The sequence below is a fragment of the Phaethon aethereus genome (genome assembly GCF_964289735.1).
Source record: "Phaethon aethereus genome assembly, chromosome: 5".
NCBI lineage: Eukaryota > Metazoa > Chordata > Aves > Phaethontiformes > Phaethontidae > Phaethon > Phaethon aethereus.
The window spans coordinates 69,165,795-69,183,817 of NC_138579.1; the positions used below are offsets into that span (position 1 = coordinate 69,165,795).

At 37.4% G+C, this 18,023-nt stretch overlaps 1 protein-coding gene across 2 annotated transcripts in view; it reads right to left on the bottom strand.

Moving 5' to 3' along the window:
* Window positions 1–18,023, bottom strand: part of SHANK2 (SH3 and multiple ankyrin repeat domains 2) — a gene marked incomplete at both ends in the record, with an annotated part of 313,032 nt that overhangs the window by 137,812 nt on the left and 157,197 nt on the right. For both annotated transcript variants that reach the window (XM_082000563.1, XM_082000564.1), the window contains 2 exons: window positions 183–307; window positions 1,907–1,989. In XM_082000563.1, the coding sequence (XP_081856689.1) occupies window positions 183–307; window positions 1,907–1,989 (208 nt within the window). The remainder of the gene's footprint in view (window positions 1–182; window positions 308–1,906; window positions 1,990–18,023) is intronic.

Genomic DNA, 18,023 nt, shown 5'->3' on the forward strand with positions numbered 1-18,023 from the left:
ATTGTTCTTTTTAACTGCTTTCCTAAAGGCTGCATCGAGGTTTTAAAATAGATCAAGTACGTTATTGGCGTTAGTCTGCTGAACTTGCTGTTCAGAAGCATCACCCACTTTTTCCAAAGCAAATTCTACAAAGGGAACATCACTCTTTCCCCAGCTGAGAATCAAATTTCAGGATCTCCTACCTCGATCAAAAAGTCTCCAGTTCTCAGGCCAGCTTGCCATGCTACTCCCCCTTCGTCCACAGATTCCAAGTACTGCAAAGCAGGAAAGGCTGGAGTTGGGGTGAATTCTTCAATTGGTGTGTCAGCTTTAAAAATAAATACCACATTAAAAAAAAGAAAGTTATGGAGTGCTTGCAAATACCACTTGACTAAAGGCCTATTACTGGCCATTCAAACCGATGGTTAAAAAATGGTGGGTGCTAAAAGTAAGAGGACTCTGCCTCAGAGGATACCAAGGTGCTGGGAACAGAGTGCAATCTCTCTGCAACAGCAATCCACAGGTCTTCAATTCAGAGAGAAAAATACATGCTTCTTTACTGGCACAAACCAAATCAAGCTGTGTGAGGCAATAGCTGGACTCTGAGTATTCCCGGATATTCAGTATTAGTTTCAGTAGCCCTTTTGTATGCCTAGCAAAATGCTTGTAACTCTGGAAACATCCAACTAAAAACGTAGCCAGAAGAGACGTCTGGCTGAACTGGGGGATGTGGTGGGTGGGAAAGGATGAAAAAGATCAAACTCAATTTTTCTTCTAGATTTGGATGTGTATTTCAAAGAAGATCACAAAAGAAATCACTTTTTAGGAAAGGAGGCACAGCAGGCCTTGTAGCAGCCCTCTCTGTCATGTACACACACAAGCGAGGACAGGAAAGTCCTTGGGTCTTTCACCTGAGGTGCCCTCATTGATACTGAGAAAATCTGGGGACAACTGCTGGGCTTACACAGAGTGAGTAACCTCTGCTCGATGCACAGCCAACTCATGCCAATGGGTTAGCTAAAAGGGAGTGCTATTGGCTTTCCTAGTAGAACTCCAAAAATGTTTATTTAGCTAAAATTAGAAAAGCTATTACAGCATGGAAAAATATACAGTGGCACTGGTTTAGGGGTGGTGGAACAGGGAGAGCAAAAATGATGTCCCAAGAATGAAGATATGGAATAATTTTCATGCTCAAGCATGGCAAGGGAGAACCCACGTAAAATGAGGGGGAGCAAGAAATGGGACATACCATCATATATATTTTTCTAAATACAAAAGGAGCAAACTGGACCGAAAGTTAAAAAGAAAAGCATTAAATAGAATGCTTTTTTTAACTCTTAAGAATGCCGTTGTTATAGATTTTAGTCTGCAGAAAAGTAACATGCAGTTTAACATATGAACAGCTTTTAAAATGAGCACACTACAGGCCATGCAACATACGTGCAGCTTCTGAAGATATAAAAAAAGATCATATTTTCATACTAAAACTGCACCAATGTCACCTTGCAGAAGATCCACACCTATTTTAAACAAAACATCACTCTCTTGTCTACATCTATTTGTAGATCTATTTCAATAGACTGACATTTGAAATAAAGAAGCAGGTTTTATAAGGAAAGCAGGTTTCCCATAGTTAGGTAAACTGCATAACAAAACAGATTAATGACAAAATATTACATATACCAACACAATAAAAATACAGGCAAAACTTTCTCCCCCCCAAACAATTATACAGTGCTTCTCCTATGTAAAAATGCAAACTGCTTCAGACAGAAGCCACTAAAATCAGTCTGAGTACTATAGCATAGAGAGAATCCTGTTGTCTAGCAACCAAGTGCACCAAGAATAATTCCTGCTTATATTCAGAGATGTATAAATTTCTTCATGCCAGTGCACATCACACACACACACACACAGAAGCACATACCTTTTGCCCCTCTGAGCACAAATCCAAATCCTTCATTGTCTTTTTTCTGCAGGACCACTGCCTTTTCTTCTATTATGCAGTCACTGTAGAGAGAATTCCGAGGATAGCGACCATTATTACATCCCTTCATCACCACTGTAGTAGCTGCTCCTCCAGTGTGCAGGTTCATCATCATCACAGCCCGTTAATCAAATAATATTGCAGTAACCAAGCATGGGAAAATATAGAACAAATAGTAGCGAGGGGAAGACAAAGACTAAGCTTAATGATAAAAGAGAACATGACAAAGCAACTTAAAGGGAATAAAAAAGGCAGAGAGGAAAAAGAAAGAAGAAGAAATCATGCATGGTGGTTTGTGTTCTATATGAAGGACTGAATGAACATGTGATCATGTAATCTGTGGGCTAGCTAGGACTCTAAAAGGAAAAAAAGTAAGTGAACTGAACGACAGTATCATTAATAAACTCCTCAATCGTGGATGTACCAGATGCATCTTCTAGTGAAGCCAAAATGAAACCAACCAGAAGAAAAATGAGGCAGCATTTTAAATTTAAAGAGAAGAAATTATGCTTTTATATTAGCTAACTAAAAGGCACAAATATATTCTGAAAGCTATGCCTTGCATCAAAAGCCCTTTTTCAATCCTATTGAATGTTGCATGCTGCAAGAATCCCACATGATCATCTGACAGCCTACAATGCTAACAACGTGCAGCTGCCTTGGCGTCATCAAGCACAAATTTCCACAGCATCAAGAATCTGCATAATTGAAATAGTAACAAGGCATGCACAATCAGGAAAACACATTTCTAAGGAATATTTCCCATCTTCTGATAAGCAATTAATATTATAAAACAAGGAGATGGTGTAAAGGACTATTTATGTAAGCAGTATGTCCTTAAAGAGAAAGTAGCCTTAGGAATGTTGCTGTCATTGGCTAAGAAAAAAGTAGAGGGTAGATGAAGAAAATGCATAAAATCCACGTTAAAATGGGACCTTTCATACACAGGGAATGATCTCTAAAAGCCTTAGGTTGCTTCCCTTTAAACATTAGGCTACTAAAAATATGCTCAAAGTAAAAAAAAAAAAAAAAAAGATTTTGAACGCTCTTTTAAGCATAAAACCATCACACAGCACAAGCAGCAAGACATTCTTCTGAATAAAGACAGTGTCAGGGGTTAAGTATTCGTGAATGGTAAGCACTGCAAAACAGGCTGCTAGGTTGGCTTTAAAATACCTACAAAAATATTTAGGATAGAAAGAACTTCTGAGCAAGTTTTCTTTTCTTTTCTTAATGTTTTACTAGCCAAATATTGTTACCACTGGTCTGGTACAGAATGTAGTCACCTGAGCATTCAGTACAATAAGAGACTGGACCTGCTTCAGTGCCATTAATAATCCAGAAGGGGCGGAGGAAACTAATTAAGGAAAATCTGGTGTGCCCTTTTTATTTAAAGCTCTGAACAAAGACAAGGATGATAATAACAGGACACCAATGGACAGCCTCCAAACTCCAGATCTTTCATGTATCACAGACAGGTCTTTTTTGGGGACTTTCCAACTCTGAGGGATGCAACTTCATGTCACTGCTAAAGTGATGATGTAATTACGTCTTCCAAACTACAAAGTATTTAAACACCACTGAATGGACTAACACACGAATTCAAACTACTGCAACGGTGACTTTCTGAGCAACAGATTATCTCCATAAGTATGAACAGCTTTTGAATACTGTATCTCAACTTCCTATTATTTACTGTATAATTCAGACGTTACCTTTTCTTACAATGAACACCCCTGCTATGGAAAGGATAGAATAAGAAAATGCATATTTCTCAAGAAAGCCAAACACAGTCCTGTTCAGGAATATTGGGGTGGGATGGAATACGCAGCCCTCAGAGCCCGTATGGTAGCGCTGAAGCCCCCCATCAATCTCCTAATGTTACAGAAACCGGCTAAACCAAGCGAGTTGGCTTATTTTCTTCATGTCACCAATCACGTTTTCAAGGTGGGGCTCCATACGTATCCACTGAAGAGTCAACAGTTGAGCTGCCTCCAGCCTTTTTCTTAATATATGGTCAAATTAATAAAACCCATTTCCTTCAAGCTTCCTTGTAAACAATCAATAGCTTAATAGAAGACAGAAGGCTACTTTTGAAAACCTAATCGTAGAAAGTGTTTCGTTCAAAGAGCAACCTTCCTCTCCCCTACCCAAATCCCATTCTCATCTCAATACATTAACATAAAGAATTCAGAAGCCTGTTAGGCAGGTACCTCATCAAACCTTGCTCTGATTCTTTCATTTCTGTTGACGAAACCAAACAAATTCAAAACATCATTCCTTAAAAAGCTGAAGGCTGAAGTTCCAAAAGCAGTGCTTGGAAAACTCGGGATCAATTCACCTGATATACATTAGGCATCTACACCTTAAAAAACCATCTAGGCTCCTTTCAGTCTCAGCTAAAGAAACAAATGGGCATTTTCAAGTTATGCTCACTTCATCCCAATGTAGAGGTCTACAACTGTTCGGATTAAAGGTATGAAAAGCACTGATGATTTTACTTTCATGTACAGCGCATTTATTGCATAAACTGCAGAGTTTTGTACTTTAGTTCAGACATTGAAAGTGGGAACACTAAACTGCAAAAATTTTACAAAGTTTTGTGTTACATTGCAAAGGGGAGGGGAAACGGAAGGTGAAGCACAACATGAATTTGTGGCAACGAAATGTACAAACTGATCTCTATTACTTGACAAATACAGCTTACTAATATACTGTTTCAGTCACGTACTACATAAGGAAAACTCCATCACAGCCTGTAAAGCAAAAACGTAGGTGTGAATAAATCAGATGTGTGGCCATTTCTTCTCATTTACGTGTTAGGAGAAGATGACCTGCAATAATCTTATGGCATGAGCAGTTTAAAGTTGTTTAAAGCAATCACAGAAAACAAATTCATTCTCTACACATACCTCAGTGCTGCAGAACTAAGAACTAGCAGCAGGAAAAGGATGGAAAACAAATGTGCACACACAAATGAACCAAACTTGCAACCTCCACACCCCTTCTCCCAGCAAACTCACTTTGCATCCCCGAGAGAAGGGAGCAGAAGTGTGGGGGGGGAAGTTTAACCTCTGTCTGTTTTTTTTAAACAAAATTTAAAACAAAAGCGATATTGCTTTTTGTTTGCCTTGCCATGACAGGGTTCTCTTATCTCAATTTCAGACTGGACCTCCTCAGGAAGACGTGCTGAAGCTCTGTTCACAGCCTACCTGGTCCTGGCAGGCAAAGCGGTGCCAAATGTAAAAGTAGGTCAAAATTTCTCACAATGAGCCTTCTTGGCAGCATTTCTTTGATCCTGAAGGTGTTGTAAACACTCAGCAACAAGAATGCATATAGGGTATAGCTACCAGTGACAAATAAAGGTGACATTACATTACAACCCCGTTCAGAGGTCTGTGCTCCAGCAAGAGGAAGAGGCGTTTCTTCACAGATGCTTTGAGTACAGTATAGGGCACTACATGAGGCTGAAAAGTCCCTGCTATCTGTGATATGCCAAATTTCAATAGGTAAAATCCTTGAAGTCCATTTCTATGCTATTTCAAACTGAAATAAAACAGCATTCATTTCAGAGACAAGTTTTCAGAGTATTACTAGTTCCATATTATGGTAATAAAAGAAGTAATTTTAAAATCAATAGCTCATTACTTAAATAGGGCACATATTGCTTTGAATTTGGGCTGTATAAGTCCAAGATTCATCGCATACAGAGTTAAATGCAAAATACATCCTATCAAGTGCAGAATATTTCCACATGAAGTACAACCTTAAATACAAAATGTTCAGGGGGAAAAAAAAAAAAAGATTAATCTAAAACCACTTAAAACCACTTTTGCTTTATCCAAATACTTACTGTTAGAAAAGATACTTGTTCATCAGTTCCTGTAGCTTCCCTAACACTTAAGGCTCAAGAATTGTGCAGAGCTGTTAGGATTTCCATAATTGTACAGACTTACCAACGGAGACAGGGAAATAAAGAGATTTACCCGTGGTCAGACAGACACCTGAGATTTGAACTCAGCACTGTTACATGCAACATAACAACCATAATTTGCGTGGACTTTTCAGGACAGCAAGAATTTCTACTTTGCTAACAGCCCATTAAGACAATACTTGAGGAAGGAAGTAGAAATGTCAAGTCCTTCATAAAGATCTGATTAAGAAAATAAAGTTTGAAGCACAGGTTCCTGATGGAGGCAAACCCATGAAACCTAGCTTCCATTTCACAACTAGAATAACTATCTTAAAGCATGACTTACTCCAAAAGTTAAAAAAACTGAATTACAGAGATGGAAACTATCATGACCATAGACTATGTTTAGGCCAGTTTGTATCACACGTATCATTGCTGATTTCAATCTGAAAACCAGCACGTAGAGTACTAACCACTAGAAGATGATCATTATCTGGAAAGAAAAATGGTTACTTGGTATATTGTCAATCTGTCCCTAAGGCAGAGAAAAACTGAATTTAAAAAGGAATTATTTTCCTGATTCTCTCCATTGTGCAAAGTAGGTCTTACAGAAGAGCTTTCACAGCTCTTGCGTAACATGCGGAACAGCAATCACTTGTTCCAGAAGTATTAGCTACACCAGTGAACATGGTTCTTTGCACAGAACTAGGAAAACACACAGATGGCTCCCTACCTAACCCACTTACAACACAAACAGAAACAGCAAGATGTAGTCAACTGTATATTCAAACTCATAGTAACCTCTCTGTAATATGTTGTCATCATGTGCAGAGATTCCCTCACGTGATGATGTCTTTCATTGCACTGCAATGCAATGCAATTTGTCTTAAGAATGTGCTTGTTTGGTAAATATATGATATGTAGTTGAGTAATAACAGGTTATTATGCTAACAAATAATTCACAACCCAGCATTACTGCCTTTGATAGAATCTTTTCGTAGTTTCTCATGATAACATCTTAAATAACCAACAATAATTTCCAGCTATTTTGGTGAAGCATGTTTTACCATTTTTCAAAATGTGTGTTTATTTTCTACATTTTGCTTTTTTCAATTACTTACCCCCACCTTCTAGCAATGCTTCCTGTAAGCACAGTATACTCTTACAGGAGATATTCAGTAAGAATACAATTATATATTTTGTCCTGCCTTGTGTCAAAAACACGTGCATAGTGCTTACTCTGTACAACTGATCAATCCTGCTAATATAATTTCAGTCATATAAGACGAGTCTAAATGTTTTTCCTTTAGAACGTATGTTTATCTGGACGTTTATAGCAAGATGTGTTTGGGAGGAAGGCAGTAAGAAAATATTTTCAAATAGATGGTTGATAAGTACCTCAACATTATACTCAAGGAAGACACAACAGAAATACTGTAGAACAGTTAACTTTAAATTGATAAACTCCTAATTAGGAAGCTGGAGATAGAAGTCCAAGGAGTATAATGATGGTACAATAATTAAAATATGACAGAGGAGGGAAGAACAGAATCACATAGAATAACTAAAAATGCAGGGTCATCTTTTCTGCTCTTCAATATCCGAGGCCAAGAGATTCTCTCAACAGGGTATCTAAGTAAAGGCTTTGTTTCCTTTCTTTGCAGTGTTTTTGCAGTTTCCTTTCTTCTCCTTACCCCAAAAACCATCAGAATCATTTGTAGGAGCTCACAGATGTAATTGTTTCTCATTTCTTGAGATAGGGTATTGAGGCACAGGCCTACATTTCTTCCATGGAGCTACTGTACATAAAGTGGAGTTAGGCTGAAGTTGAGCTGTCTACCAAAACAAGGTCTTCATTATTGTGATCCAGAATCCTCATACCAGTACCACATTTACTGTTAAAACTGAATTAGAGGTTACATTTGGAGGTAACAAAGCTGCCCATCCATAAAAGCTAATACAGTTCTCAAAATACTCTTCATTGTCTTCAAATTAGTTTCACTGGAGAATAAGCATTATTTCACCAGGCATTCACAATGACAGTGACTCCAAGTCATTTTGCTATTTCACCCAAAAAAACGTACAAAATCAGGGCTGCATATGGACATGCAGCATGGAATAAAATGCCTAGTACTACCTATGGGTTACAGCTTCACAGATGCTCTCAAGGAAACTGCAGCATCCAACAACAGTATCTTTACTAGCACTTCCAACAGTTGGTTGTGTGTCAATGCCTTACTGGCACAGCTGGCACTCAAGCAAAAAAATAGAGAAGGGAAAAAAATCAACACCACCACCCTTGCTCTGTTGTTCTCTCTGGCGTTATTTGTAGCAAATAACTTCAAATTGCAACAGAAAGGACATATTCTAATTTCTCCTCAGCCAAGTTGACATGTCCTCCATGGCTGAATGGCTAACTTGGCATAGTCATGTCTTCCACAGCTGTGAAGTAAAGGAATGGGAAAAGAAGGGAGGATGCTTCAGCAACACTCCTATATGCTTCCTATATCCATATATTTTTCTTTCAGATCTCCTGTATCAGTGCTGCTTCTGCAGAGCTCAGGAAACATCACATAGAGATCTTTGATCTTGGGAGAAGCAAGGCTGGATATTTCCCACTGAAATTTATTTGTTGATGAAACAGGTATATGCCAAACTGTAACATGTCGTAGAAGACATTCAGATACTCCCTAATGCCTATATTGCACAGGTCTAGATTGCATTGTGAGGAAATTACAGACTACAGCAGAACCTGACAGGGCACATAACTTCTTCCACTTAAAAAAGTGTTTCATTCACACTTTTAAACAAGTAATCAAGCTGTCTACTTAGTTCTTTGCTAAGTTACAAAAAAAAAAAAAAAAAAAAAAAAAAAAAATCAGTCATGAAGTGATTTGATAAGAATTTGGAAGTCAAAAAGATTGTGCTACTTTTTCCATACCTGTGATTGACATAGGTGCCCAAAAGATTAACCATAATTGTAAAGAAGCAACCTATGTTAAAGAAAGTGCCATATACTTCAATAAATTTATGCTATAAAACATTACAAAGAAATACAGGTTCTAAAAGAGAAACATCAGATTTTACGACACTTGTAAACAAGTGCAAAGAAGTTACACGATTTCTTTAAGTAGAACCACAGAAAAACTTCTCTCTATGTATGTATATCAGTCCACATTCTTTTATCCAGCCTTTAATTACACTCAATAGCATATTCTTTGGTGTGTAGGAGAAGGGGGTAGTAGGCAATCTAAAGTAAATGGCTTTTGCTAGTACTACTTTTGGTTTTTTTCCCCCTGTTTGCTCCTTAAGTTGCTGAAACTATAACCACTGAAGTAACATACTGGTATAGCAAAGCAAGAAGTCAAACAATTTCCTGGGAATAGAAATCATCCAGTAAACCCCTGATTTTATATGTCGTAGAGAAATCTCAAGATAGGATATGAAGGGAAAAAAATGTCAATGATAAGGTCATGATCCTGCACACACAGTAAATATATATATATGAGATATATGTATCCATTTCTATGGATATATGGATAACCATATATGAATATACATACTATATATATACACAATACAATGAATATGTATATAGTCTTTTTAAAGAGAAATATTATTCTGTTGCATCTGGTAGGAAGAACACAGAAAAGCATGGTGGGGTGAGAAGAGTAGCAAAGGGAGATGAAAAAATGAAAAGCTTCATTCCTCTATCTTATTTTTAAAATACAAATGAAAGTAACTTAGTCGTCAATTCTAGTACGACGCACGACAAAGAAAAACTAAACATGAAGTATTCAGGCAGGTGTCCTTCTAGTATAGAACATGAGGGGTTTATAATGCAGAGTCTTTCAAACCGTTTCATACAGATGTTCCATCAGTCACATTAGTATTTTGGGCTACAGCACACTCCACTTATGCCTGATACCTAGTAGCAATTTTCAGTTGTAATTATCAAGCATTTGAGCAATTTAAGCCTGCACTGCGAGAATATTAATATCCGTTGCTCATACTATGAGCCTTGAATAAACAGATTGTACAAACACATACATATGCTTAGGTAACTAGAGTATTTATCCACCTTACTTCTTAGGTTTGTATTTTTCTGCCCCAAACCAGCTGCAGTCCCAACCCCTGCTATTGCCAGCAAAACCACACAAAAATAGGAATTTTCTCCCTAAGCATCTTAACATACAAAGTATTTACATAAAAGGAATACTAATATTAGCTATTAATAATAAAAATGTTTTTCTAGATAGGTTTTTTTAATCAATAATTTTCCAAATGTTTTTGCTAAAGGTGGTCAGTATTATCACAGGCAACCCCAGTAACAAGGACAAGAACATGTTCAAGGTTAGCAAATAGGACAAGTAACAAAGGTAGAATGAGGGAAGTAAATACAGATCTAAGATAATGGTATGAGTGTACAAAAACATAACTATATATAACAATGAAGATTTTCTTCAGCTGATGCAGCATCTGAACTAGTTAATAAAGCTTACTAATCAACTTCTACACTTAGCTCAGAGTTGGCATACATCAGATAAGATTTTGAATTTCTTTCTTCCCTTTTTAGAGAGCGTCACTGGACCGTACGTACAACCACGCGGCCTTGGACACGTGTCGGTCCTTGGAGCCCAACACCCCATCTCTGCCAAAGGCCAAAAGCAGAGAGGGTGTGAGAGATGGACAAGCACATTTGGTGCTTCTCCAGAGTAGTCCACAAGCTCCCACCCAAGCTGTGCTACTTGCTCCTTTCCTTACTGGGAAATATGGTACACTGTATTCCCTTCTTCTTGTACAGTTTTGTCAACACACTTTGGCACATGCACACTCCATGGTGATAGAGGGGATTATAGCCGCCTGCCTCGCAATCTCTTGACTGGTGTTTCCATAACACACTTGAGTCACACTTTCGGTATTAAAAAAAGAAAAAGAAGTGTTTTATTAACACTTTTAAAATGTATTACAAGCCCTTTAAGGTAGCAGTTTGACATCGCAGGTCTTCATAACAATTATTAAACTCCCTATGCATTTCAGTATCGTAACTTGATTTGCTCACTCAGCCATTCAGAGAGTCTAAACATACAAAAGGCTAAACATAAATAAATTATGATATAGGGGAAAGCGACTGGTGATTTCATGACTGGTAATAACCATGAGTTTCAAATTAGTTTTAAGGGATCCCTCAGGGTTTCCATCACACTCTGTTTGCTACGACGAGCAGGAGGAATTATTGTCCTCCTGTCCTGCATTCCTTGGAAACTAAATACAGTTCTAACCACAAGAAGTCTGAGTAACCTTGACTGTTCATTTTAGTTTTACAGATGTATTTAACTTAAAACTTTACATTGTACAGAACTGTATAGTGCTTTAATCACCAGTGTTAAAATACCTGTAAAACTTTATGACAATTTAGTATAAGGCATGTCAAAATTAAGTTTCTTGTTCTGTCTCAAAACAAGTGAGGTATTAACAATGGCATAAAGGAAAGTTTTTCTGAAAGCATTTTCTCACTTTTTTCTTCTCCAAGAGCTTTAAAAGCACAGTATAGGGGGAGAAAATTATTCTAGGGTTTTACTGAAAAGAATCTAAGAGGTGTCTTCAAATAGAGTTTAATTTGCACAGATCCCTTTAAAAATCCTCGTTAATCACCATATTATTTTACAATCTCATTAACGTCAAAAAGGAGGTGACATCTCTACCTTTTTTCTGAAATTTATTCTCCCCTCTCTCCATTTCTCTAATTACACTAAACTCTTGAGTTATTTTAAGCCTACTCCAAATTTTATTTACTGATCTGCAAAACAGTTTGAGGAATGTCCATCTTAACAGCTTTCCTGTCTAACAGTATCATAGTTTTCAGCAATTTTGCCAAAGCATGGCCAGTTTACCCCAGGACTTCAGACGCAGTGAAAAATCACTGACTTTACAGATACCAGCTAATGAAAAGAGAGAGAGAACTCTGCTTTATTTAAATTGTCAGTTACTGTTCTTCATTAAGTCAATGTTGAACTGTAATCTCTCCTTATTGCCCCCTTTCCTTTGACATTCAGCTATAGCTCACTGGTTGTGTTGATGCGTAATTTCTGGAAATACGAAGCTTTTATTTTGTAAGTATTGGGGACACGGTAGAAAATTTTGGTTTATCATTTCAACTCAAGTGAGTGACTAACTTAAGATGCATAGAGTTTAATTTTAAGTGTATTTCAGAATTTATGATATTTGAGATGTTTACAGCAGAGGTATAATCCACCTCTGCTCTCGTTACAACTGTTCTACAAATTTGACAGTGCTTCACTATCGGTCTTTGGAAATGCTAGTTTAAAGGATCTCACAATCTACTCAGTATCAGCCTTAATTTTCAATTGCAGCATTGAACTTTTAATTCTGAGACCTGTTATCTGTAGCCAAAAATGATTTCTTTAATTAAAAAAAATAGAGAGATTAGAAGACACATGGGTAACAGTCTTTTTTCTAAATATGCAGTTACCACTATTTCCTATTGCACGTATTTAACTTAACACGTGCTATTCTTCTGTTTGGAATTTTGCCATGAAATCAGTTTTAGTGAAATACTTATCTGTTAAAGTAAATCTTTTGTCGATATATTTTAGTCTAAATTAAGCATTCATTGGGCATTATTTTGCCAGAATATGGGATGAAATTTTATATAAGAGAGAGCAGGCACCCCCAGCAGTATCACCAGCTATTCAACTGGCACATCTGCCAATCTTTCAAACCTAGCATCCCCACCTGCATGCCACAAGCTCTGAGGACAGAGCTGGCATCTGTCTCTTGGCTCAGCGAAAGAGTAATAGTTTCAAAAGACATGGATAAAGACTCACTCTATCCGCCAGGTTTTTGGCATTTATCAATACAAGATTATGAGTTTAAGTTGAAGCAGTCTAGCACACATGAGACTCAAGCCCAGATCTTCTTTATTCCAGGGGAACACCCTGACACCAGCTCTTGCCTGCTCTTTAGCAGGTCCCTCTTTGTAGGGTTTGACCCCATTCAGCTGATAAAGGAATACAACTCCAGCATATCTATTTTGTCCAAAGATGAAACAAGACATGCTCCTCCCATCAACCTTATGTTTTGCACAATGGAAGGAACCAGCTTTACTTAGAGCATGAATGTCAACCCCTTTCCTGACTTCTCGATAGTTTCTTCTTTTAAGAGGAAAAAAAGACATGTTGGCTGCCAGTCATCCTTAGAATTTGCCTTGTAGATCAAATTCTGCAAATGCAACAAATATTTGTTAAAATCTGGCTGGAAAGAGGAAAAAAAAAAGTGGTTTAAATCATTGCTCTCACTGGAGGAAAGCCCACAGTGAGAGCTCCACAGTTATTTGTTCCTTTTGGCCTGCCAAAACTTAAAAATGCATCACTTACAATCAGAGGCACCATATGTTGGCTTTTGCTCATCTAGTGATTAGGTGAGAGGAAGGCAGTCAAAGGTGTAGTGTGGCAGGGAATTAAAGGTCACATAGAGGAAGCTAAGTCATCACAGTGGAGGCTAGGAGACAGCAATGTAAAACACTAATTGTTAGAAACTTATTCATTCTCCTTTTCCCCCAAAAACAAACATTTTAATCTCCTGTTTTCCTCTGCTCTATCCTTGCATCTAATTATGTGGCTCGTGTTTCTAACTAACCTGGTATCACACCCGCACAATCTTTTCTTGCTGTCCTCACCTTCTGTCGTTTCCACTCCTTTTTCCTATAATTTTTTTTTTTATTTTCTCTATTCTAATTTAGAAAACTTGATTTCTTCCCATGCACAGGACACAGGCTGCCGCTTTCAATTCTGACATTTAAATCCATCCTGTCCTCCAGCACCCAGTTGGAGGAGTTACAGAGAAAATACTGTTGAGCTTGAGAGTATCAGTTGCTGTGCAGGAAATGGCACATCCACCAAATCATGGATCTTTTGTACCCGTCCCTACACAGTTAGGCTTTCACTAGCACTGGAGGTGGATCCTTAAAGTTTTTCAGAAAGAGCATTTTAATTTTAAATGTGGGAAGGGCTATATATTTTTTTAAACTTTGGTCTTGGAAACTGTTGGTCTGTTTTTGCTGACACTTTACCTCTAAAAATTTAGGCAAACATTTAGTGCAGAACATGTCTGACAAATTTTAGTCCTTAGCTGCAAAACCATTAGTTGCTAAAAGCAGGATCTTACTCGTGTTTTAAACAAACTTCACTATTAAGGCAGCAAACAATTTAAAAATGCACTTACAAGTCCATGGAACTCCAATCACTCATTGTATAGTTCTGTATCTTACTGTAATCGTGCTAGACTTTAATATTGCATCTTCATACAATTATACTACAGATTTCAACAAAGAGATACCACAGTTCAGTACACACACACACAAACTCTTTTTACCTCCTATTTTATCAATTTAAATATTTCCTGTAGTCACCAACATAAAAAGCTCAGTCGTGGCAGCACACAACAGCAGGGGAGGCAAAGTGCAAAATTGTTTATTAGCAAGTAAGATCATTTTCATTAAAGTGGAATAACTGCGCATGAAAAACTTCACATTTTACACCTCCACCTGTTCCACAAAATCTACAATGACTTAATTATTGCTTAAACATATATGTAATTTTCCAAATTGTATTGAATTATATTCTTCAAATTAATGAGGCACAAGGTATTAAAAATGAGCTACCCTCATCTTTCTGCCTCACACATTAAGAGCAGCTCAGCGCTATCAGACTATTCTACTCACAGTAAATAAATTATTTCAGAAAAGGCATCAGGTAAGCCCAACAAAATACCTTTAGAATTAAAGTAACAACACATGCACACAAAACATTTTACACACTTTGTTTTCTGTAATTTGCTCGATGATGATTGTTCTCCATGCCTAAAAGAACCAAGAGTATCACATACACAGAGATCTTAAATCATTAAAATCTCAATAAGCATTAAGATGTAGCCACATCACTATATCAAGTGGTTATATCTATATATTTATTTTATATAAATTTTATTATAATATGCATTACAACTATTACCATACTCAGATATTTTTGCTACCATATCCCGGTCAAAAACTGAGCATATAAAAAGATATGTAAAAAAATTTTTTACCTATAAAAATATTTTTTACATTAAAAATATGTTAAAAAGTTAAAATACTACTGTTTTTACTTCTTTTCACCAGAGAAAAGACAACCAAGAAGTATGTTTAAAACCTATGCCTGCAGCTAAGAACTGTAAATCACTTTCAACTTCCTATCAATGTACCGATCCCAACATAAAGTAACAGAAATCACAAATTTATTTTTAAGAATGAACAGTATCTGTTTTATTATCCTTACTCCAGTTCCTGCACATAATCAACTGAACAGTACAAACTTCACAGAAAACACGACTACCGTGGAACTGGTACCATCCAACAGAAAACCAAGAAAGTCAGTTGTGCCAATGCTGAAAGACCTTTCTCCATGTAATGACACTTCTCTCAGAGCCTCCCTCACTGTTCTGCAGGCCTAGGGAGAACCAATATGAAGATGTGGCAAGCAGGATCTAAAAAATAACAACGGCTCTTACACATTCTCTCAATTTCTGTAAGAACCATTTGCCAGGATTTAACAGACTGCTGCTGACGGCTGCACGCAAGCAGCAGCACTCAGCGAGTCCATACGCTGGATCGACCGCGACACGAAACGGGACCGCCGCTGCGCCATACCCAGGATCAGGTCCCTTCGCTCCCTGTCCCTTAGCGTTACACACCTCGGGACTTGCAGTGACCAGAATTCTTCATAAGTTTTCTATCCGTTTAAAATATGTATTTAAAATGATGATTAATAGCATTTTTCCAGAAGGAAGACAATCTATTTATGTAAGATATCCACATGAAACCAGATACCAAACTAGGTGAAAGTATATCTGCATCAAACTGAGAGCTTCCACTAAAAAAAGTGTAATTACCGCGGAACACACCTAATGCTTAAGCTATTAGGACAGCACCATTGACATCACAGCTTTGGGACAAAGACTGAGGTATTCAAGGGGTAGATCCTGTGGGTTAAAAAATAAACAATAAACAGCACTACACAGCATGCTGAATTACAGGGGTAGACAGCTTCAGCAGTGCCAAAGAGTCTCTCTGAGCTGTCTAGGATTAAAGCTTATACTGCTCTATCCGACAGTGCAGATGACAACATCAGCAGAGAATTGCTGGGATATACAGCGGAGAAGAATCTCTCATTTTTGTTACGTGTTTGTATGTAAATGGGCTTTTGAGCAGCTGCTTCTGTCAGCTTCAATGCTCATGAGACACGGATGCTGCCACCTGACTCCATGTAGGGACATTAGGGTTAATGAATTAAGCTTTTAATTAAGATTTCCTACCCATACCTCCAAGACTACACAATCCAATTTTCCTCTTTTTCTTCATCCAGAAAAACAGAACTAAAAGCCCAAGGCAAATCTGTTTGGTCCCATCATTAACTTTTTGACAACAAGCCTTTGAAAAAGGTTATTTATTATTACATCCTCTCCTGTGAGCTTCTTAATACTGCTGTAGCCATAGGATGTCAAGAAAAGGCACCAAGAAAACTTCTCCCATGTAGTGATTATGACCAGTTAAAGGGGTTAGAAAAAAACAAAATAAAATGTGAAAGTCAATTACATTGTGAAGAAAGGGAAGACACATAGAGGCAGGAAACCTTCGATTTATATCGCATACTTCATAATTGCATTGAAGTTGGCATTCAATTATACTATTGACTTTTGCTTTTTCACTATTCTCTTGGGGATGGGAGGGAGATGATGCAACTAATGCAGTAGTAAAAGTTTCCAATGTTGTGCTCTAAACTTTCCAAATCCATGAAGGCAACTGGATCATGTTTTCCACCAAATCAAGTTTATAATCTTTACATTGTACCAAAATTGCTCATATTATTTATGTCTCCAGAGCATGAAAACTAGACTACCACTTTATCATCAGTCACATCACATTAAAAAGGTGCTAACATTTTACATTTGAAATTAAACAACTCATTAATTTCACATATTTTAATTTGATTACTTAATTTTGTCTTCTCTGATTTTCCTGACTGAACAGTTCACAGTTCTGTGTTGACAGAATTAATAAATACCCTCACTTCAGTTACAAGGCAGATAAAAAAATTATTTCTAAAGGTTTACCATATTTTTTTTTTAAAAAACAAACATTTTTTTTAAATTCCAACATCTATTCTATGCCTTAGCAATAATTTCTGTTATTAAACTGAAATTTGACCTTGATGAAAAAGAACTCCATGAAATAACTGATTTAAGACCTACAAATAATTTTGTTTGACTTAAAGGTAGTCCTGAACTTTAACTAGACTTCTGAAGAATATTTATAATACTTTGGAAGCTTTTGCTTTGCTGGTCACAGTAGTGCCCATCCAGCCTAGACAAGACAGACCCAAACTAACATTTTTCCTAACGAACTCAATGGGATCTGTCCCCTCCTCAGGTCTCAAAAACAATGCCCCATGGTTATCTTGACCACTGCTGACCACAAATACAGGGAAGACACAAAACCTTGCAACTTTGTCAGTGTATCCGGTCTTTAGAACAAAGAGTAATGGTTTTAAACTAAAAGAGAGCAGATTCAGAATAGATATAAGGAAGAAATGTTTTACGATGAGAGTGGTGAAACACTGGGGCACAGGTTGCCCAGAGAGGTGGTAGATGCCCCATCCCTGGAGACATCCCAGGTCAGGTTGGACAGGGCTCTCAGCAACCTGCTCTAGTGGAAGATGTCCCTGCTCACTGCAGGGGGGTTGGACTAGACGGCCTTTAAAGATGGCCCTTACAACCCAACCCATTCTATGATTTTTCCATGCCTGCTTTCTGCTCCTCTCTGTGGCTCTAAGGCATGTCAAGCAAGTACAGCCTTGGGCCATGGCATTTCCTGGGGTCTTGCAAGAAAGCCCATCCTTCCCTTCAACATTTGTAGATCTGCATCAGATTAAAGGAAAATGATTTAAAGTAATTAGTTCTTAAAAGTTTTTAATAAAATAGTAAAGGAATCCATGTAAAGGAATGTCAGCAGTAGCAGCATGTGACAGCTGCAAGAGACAACATCATTTTTGCATAACAGAATTAATGTAACCCATCAGCATTTAA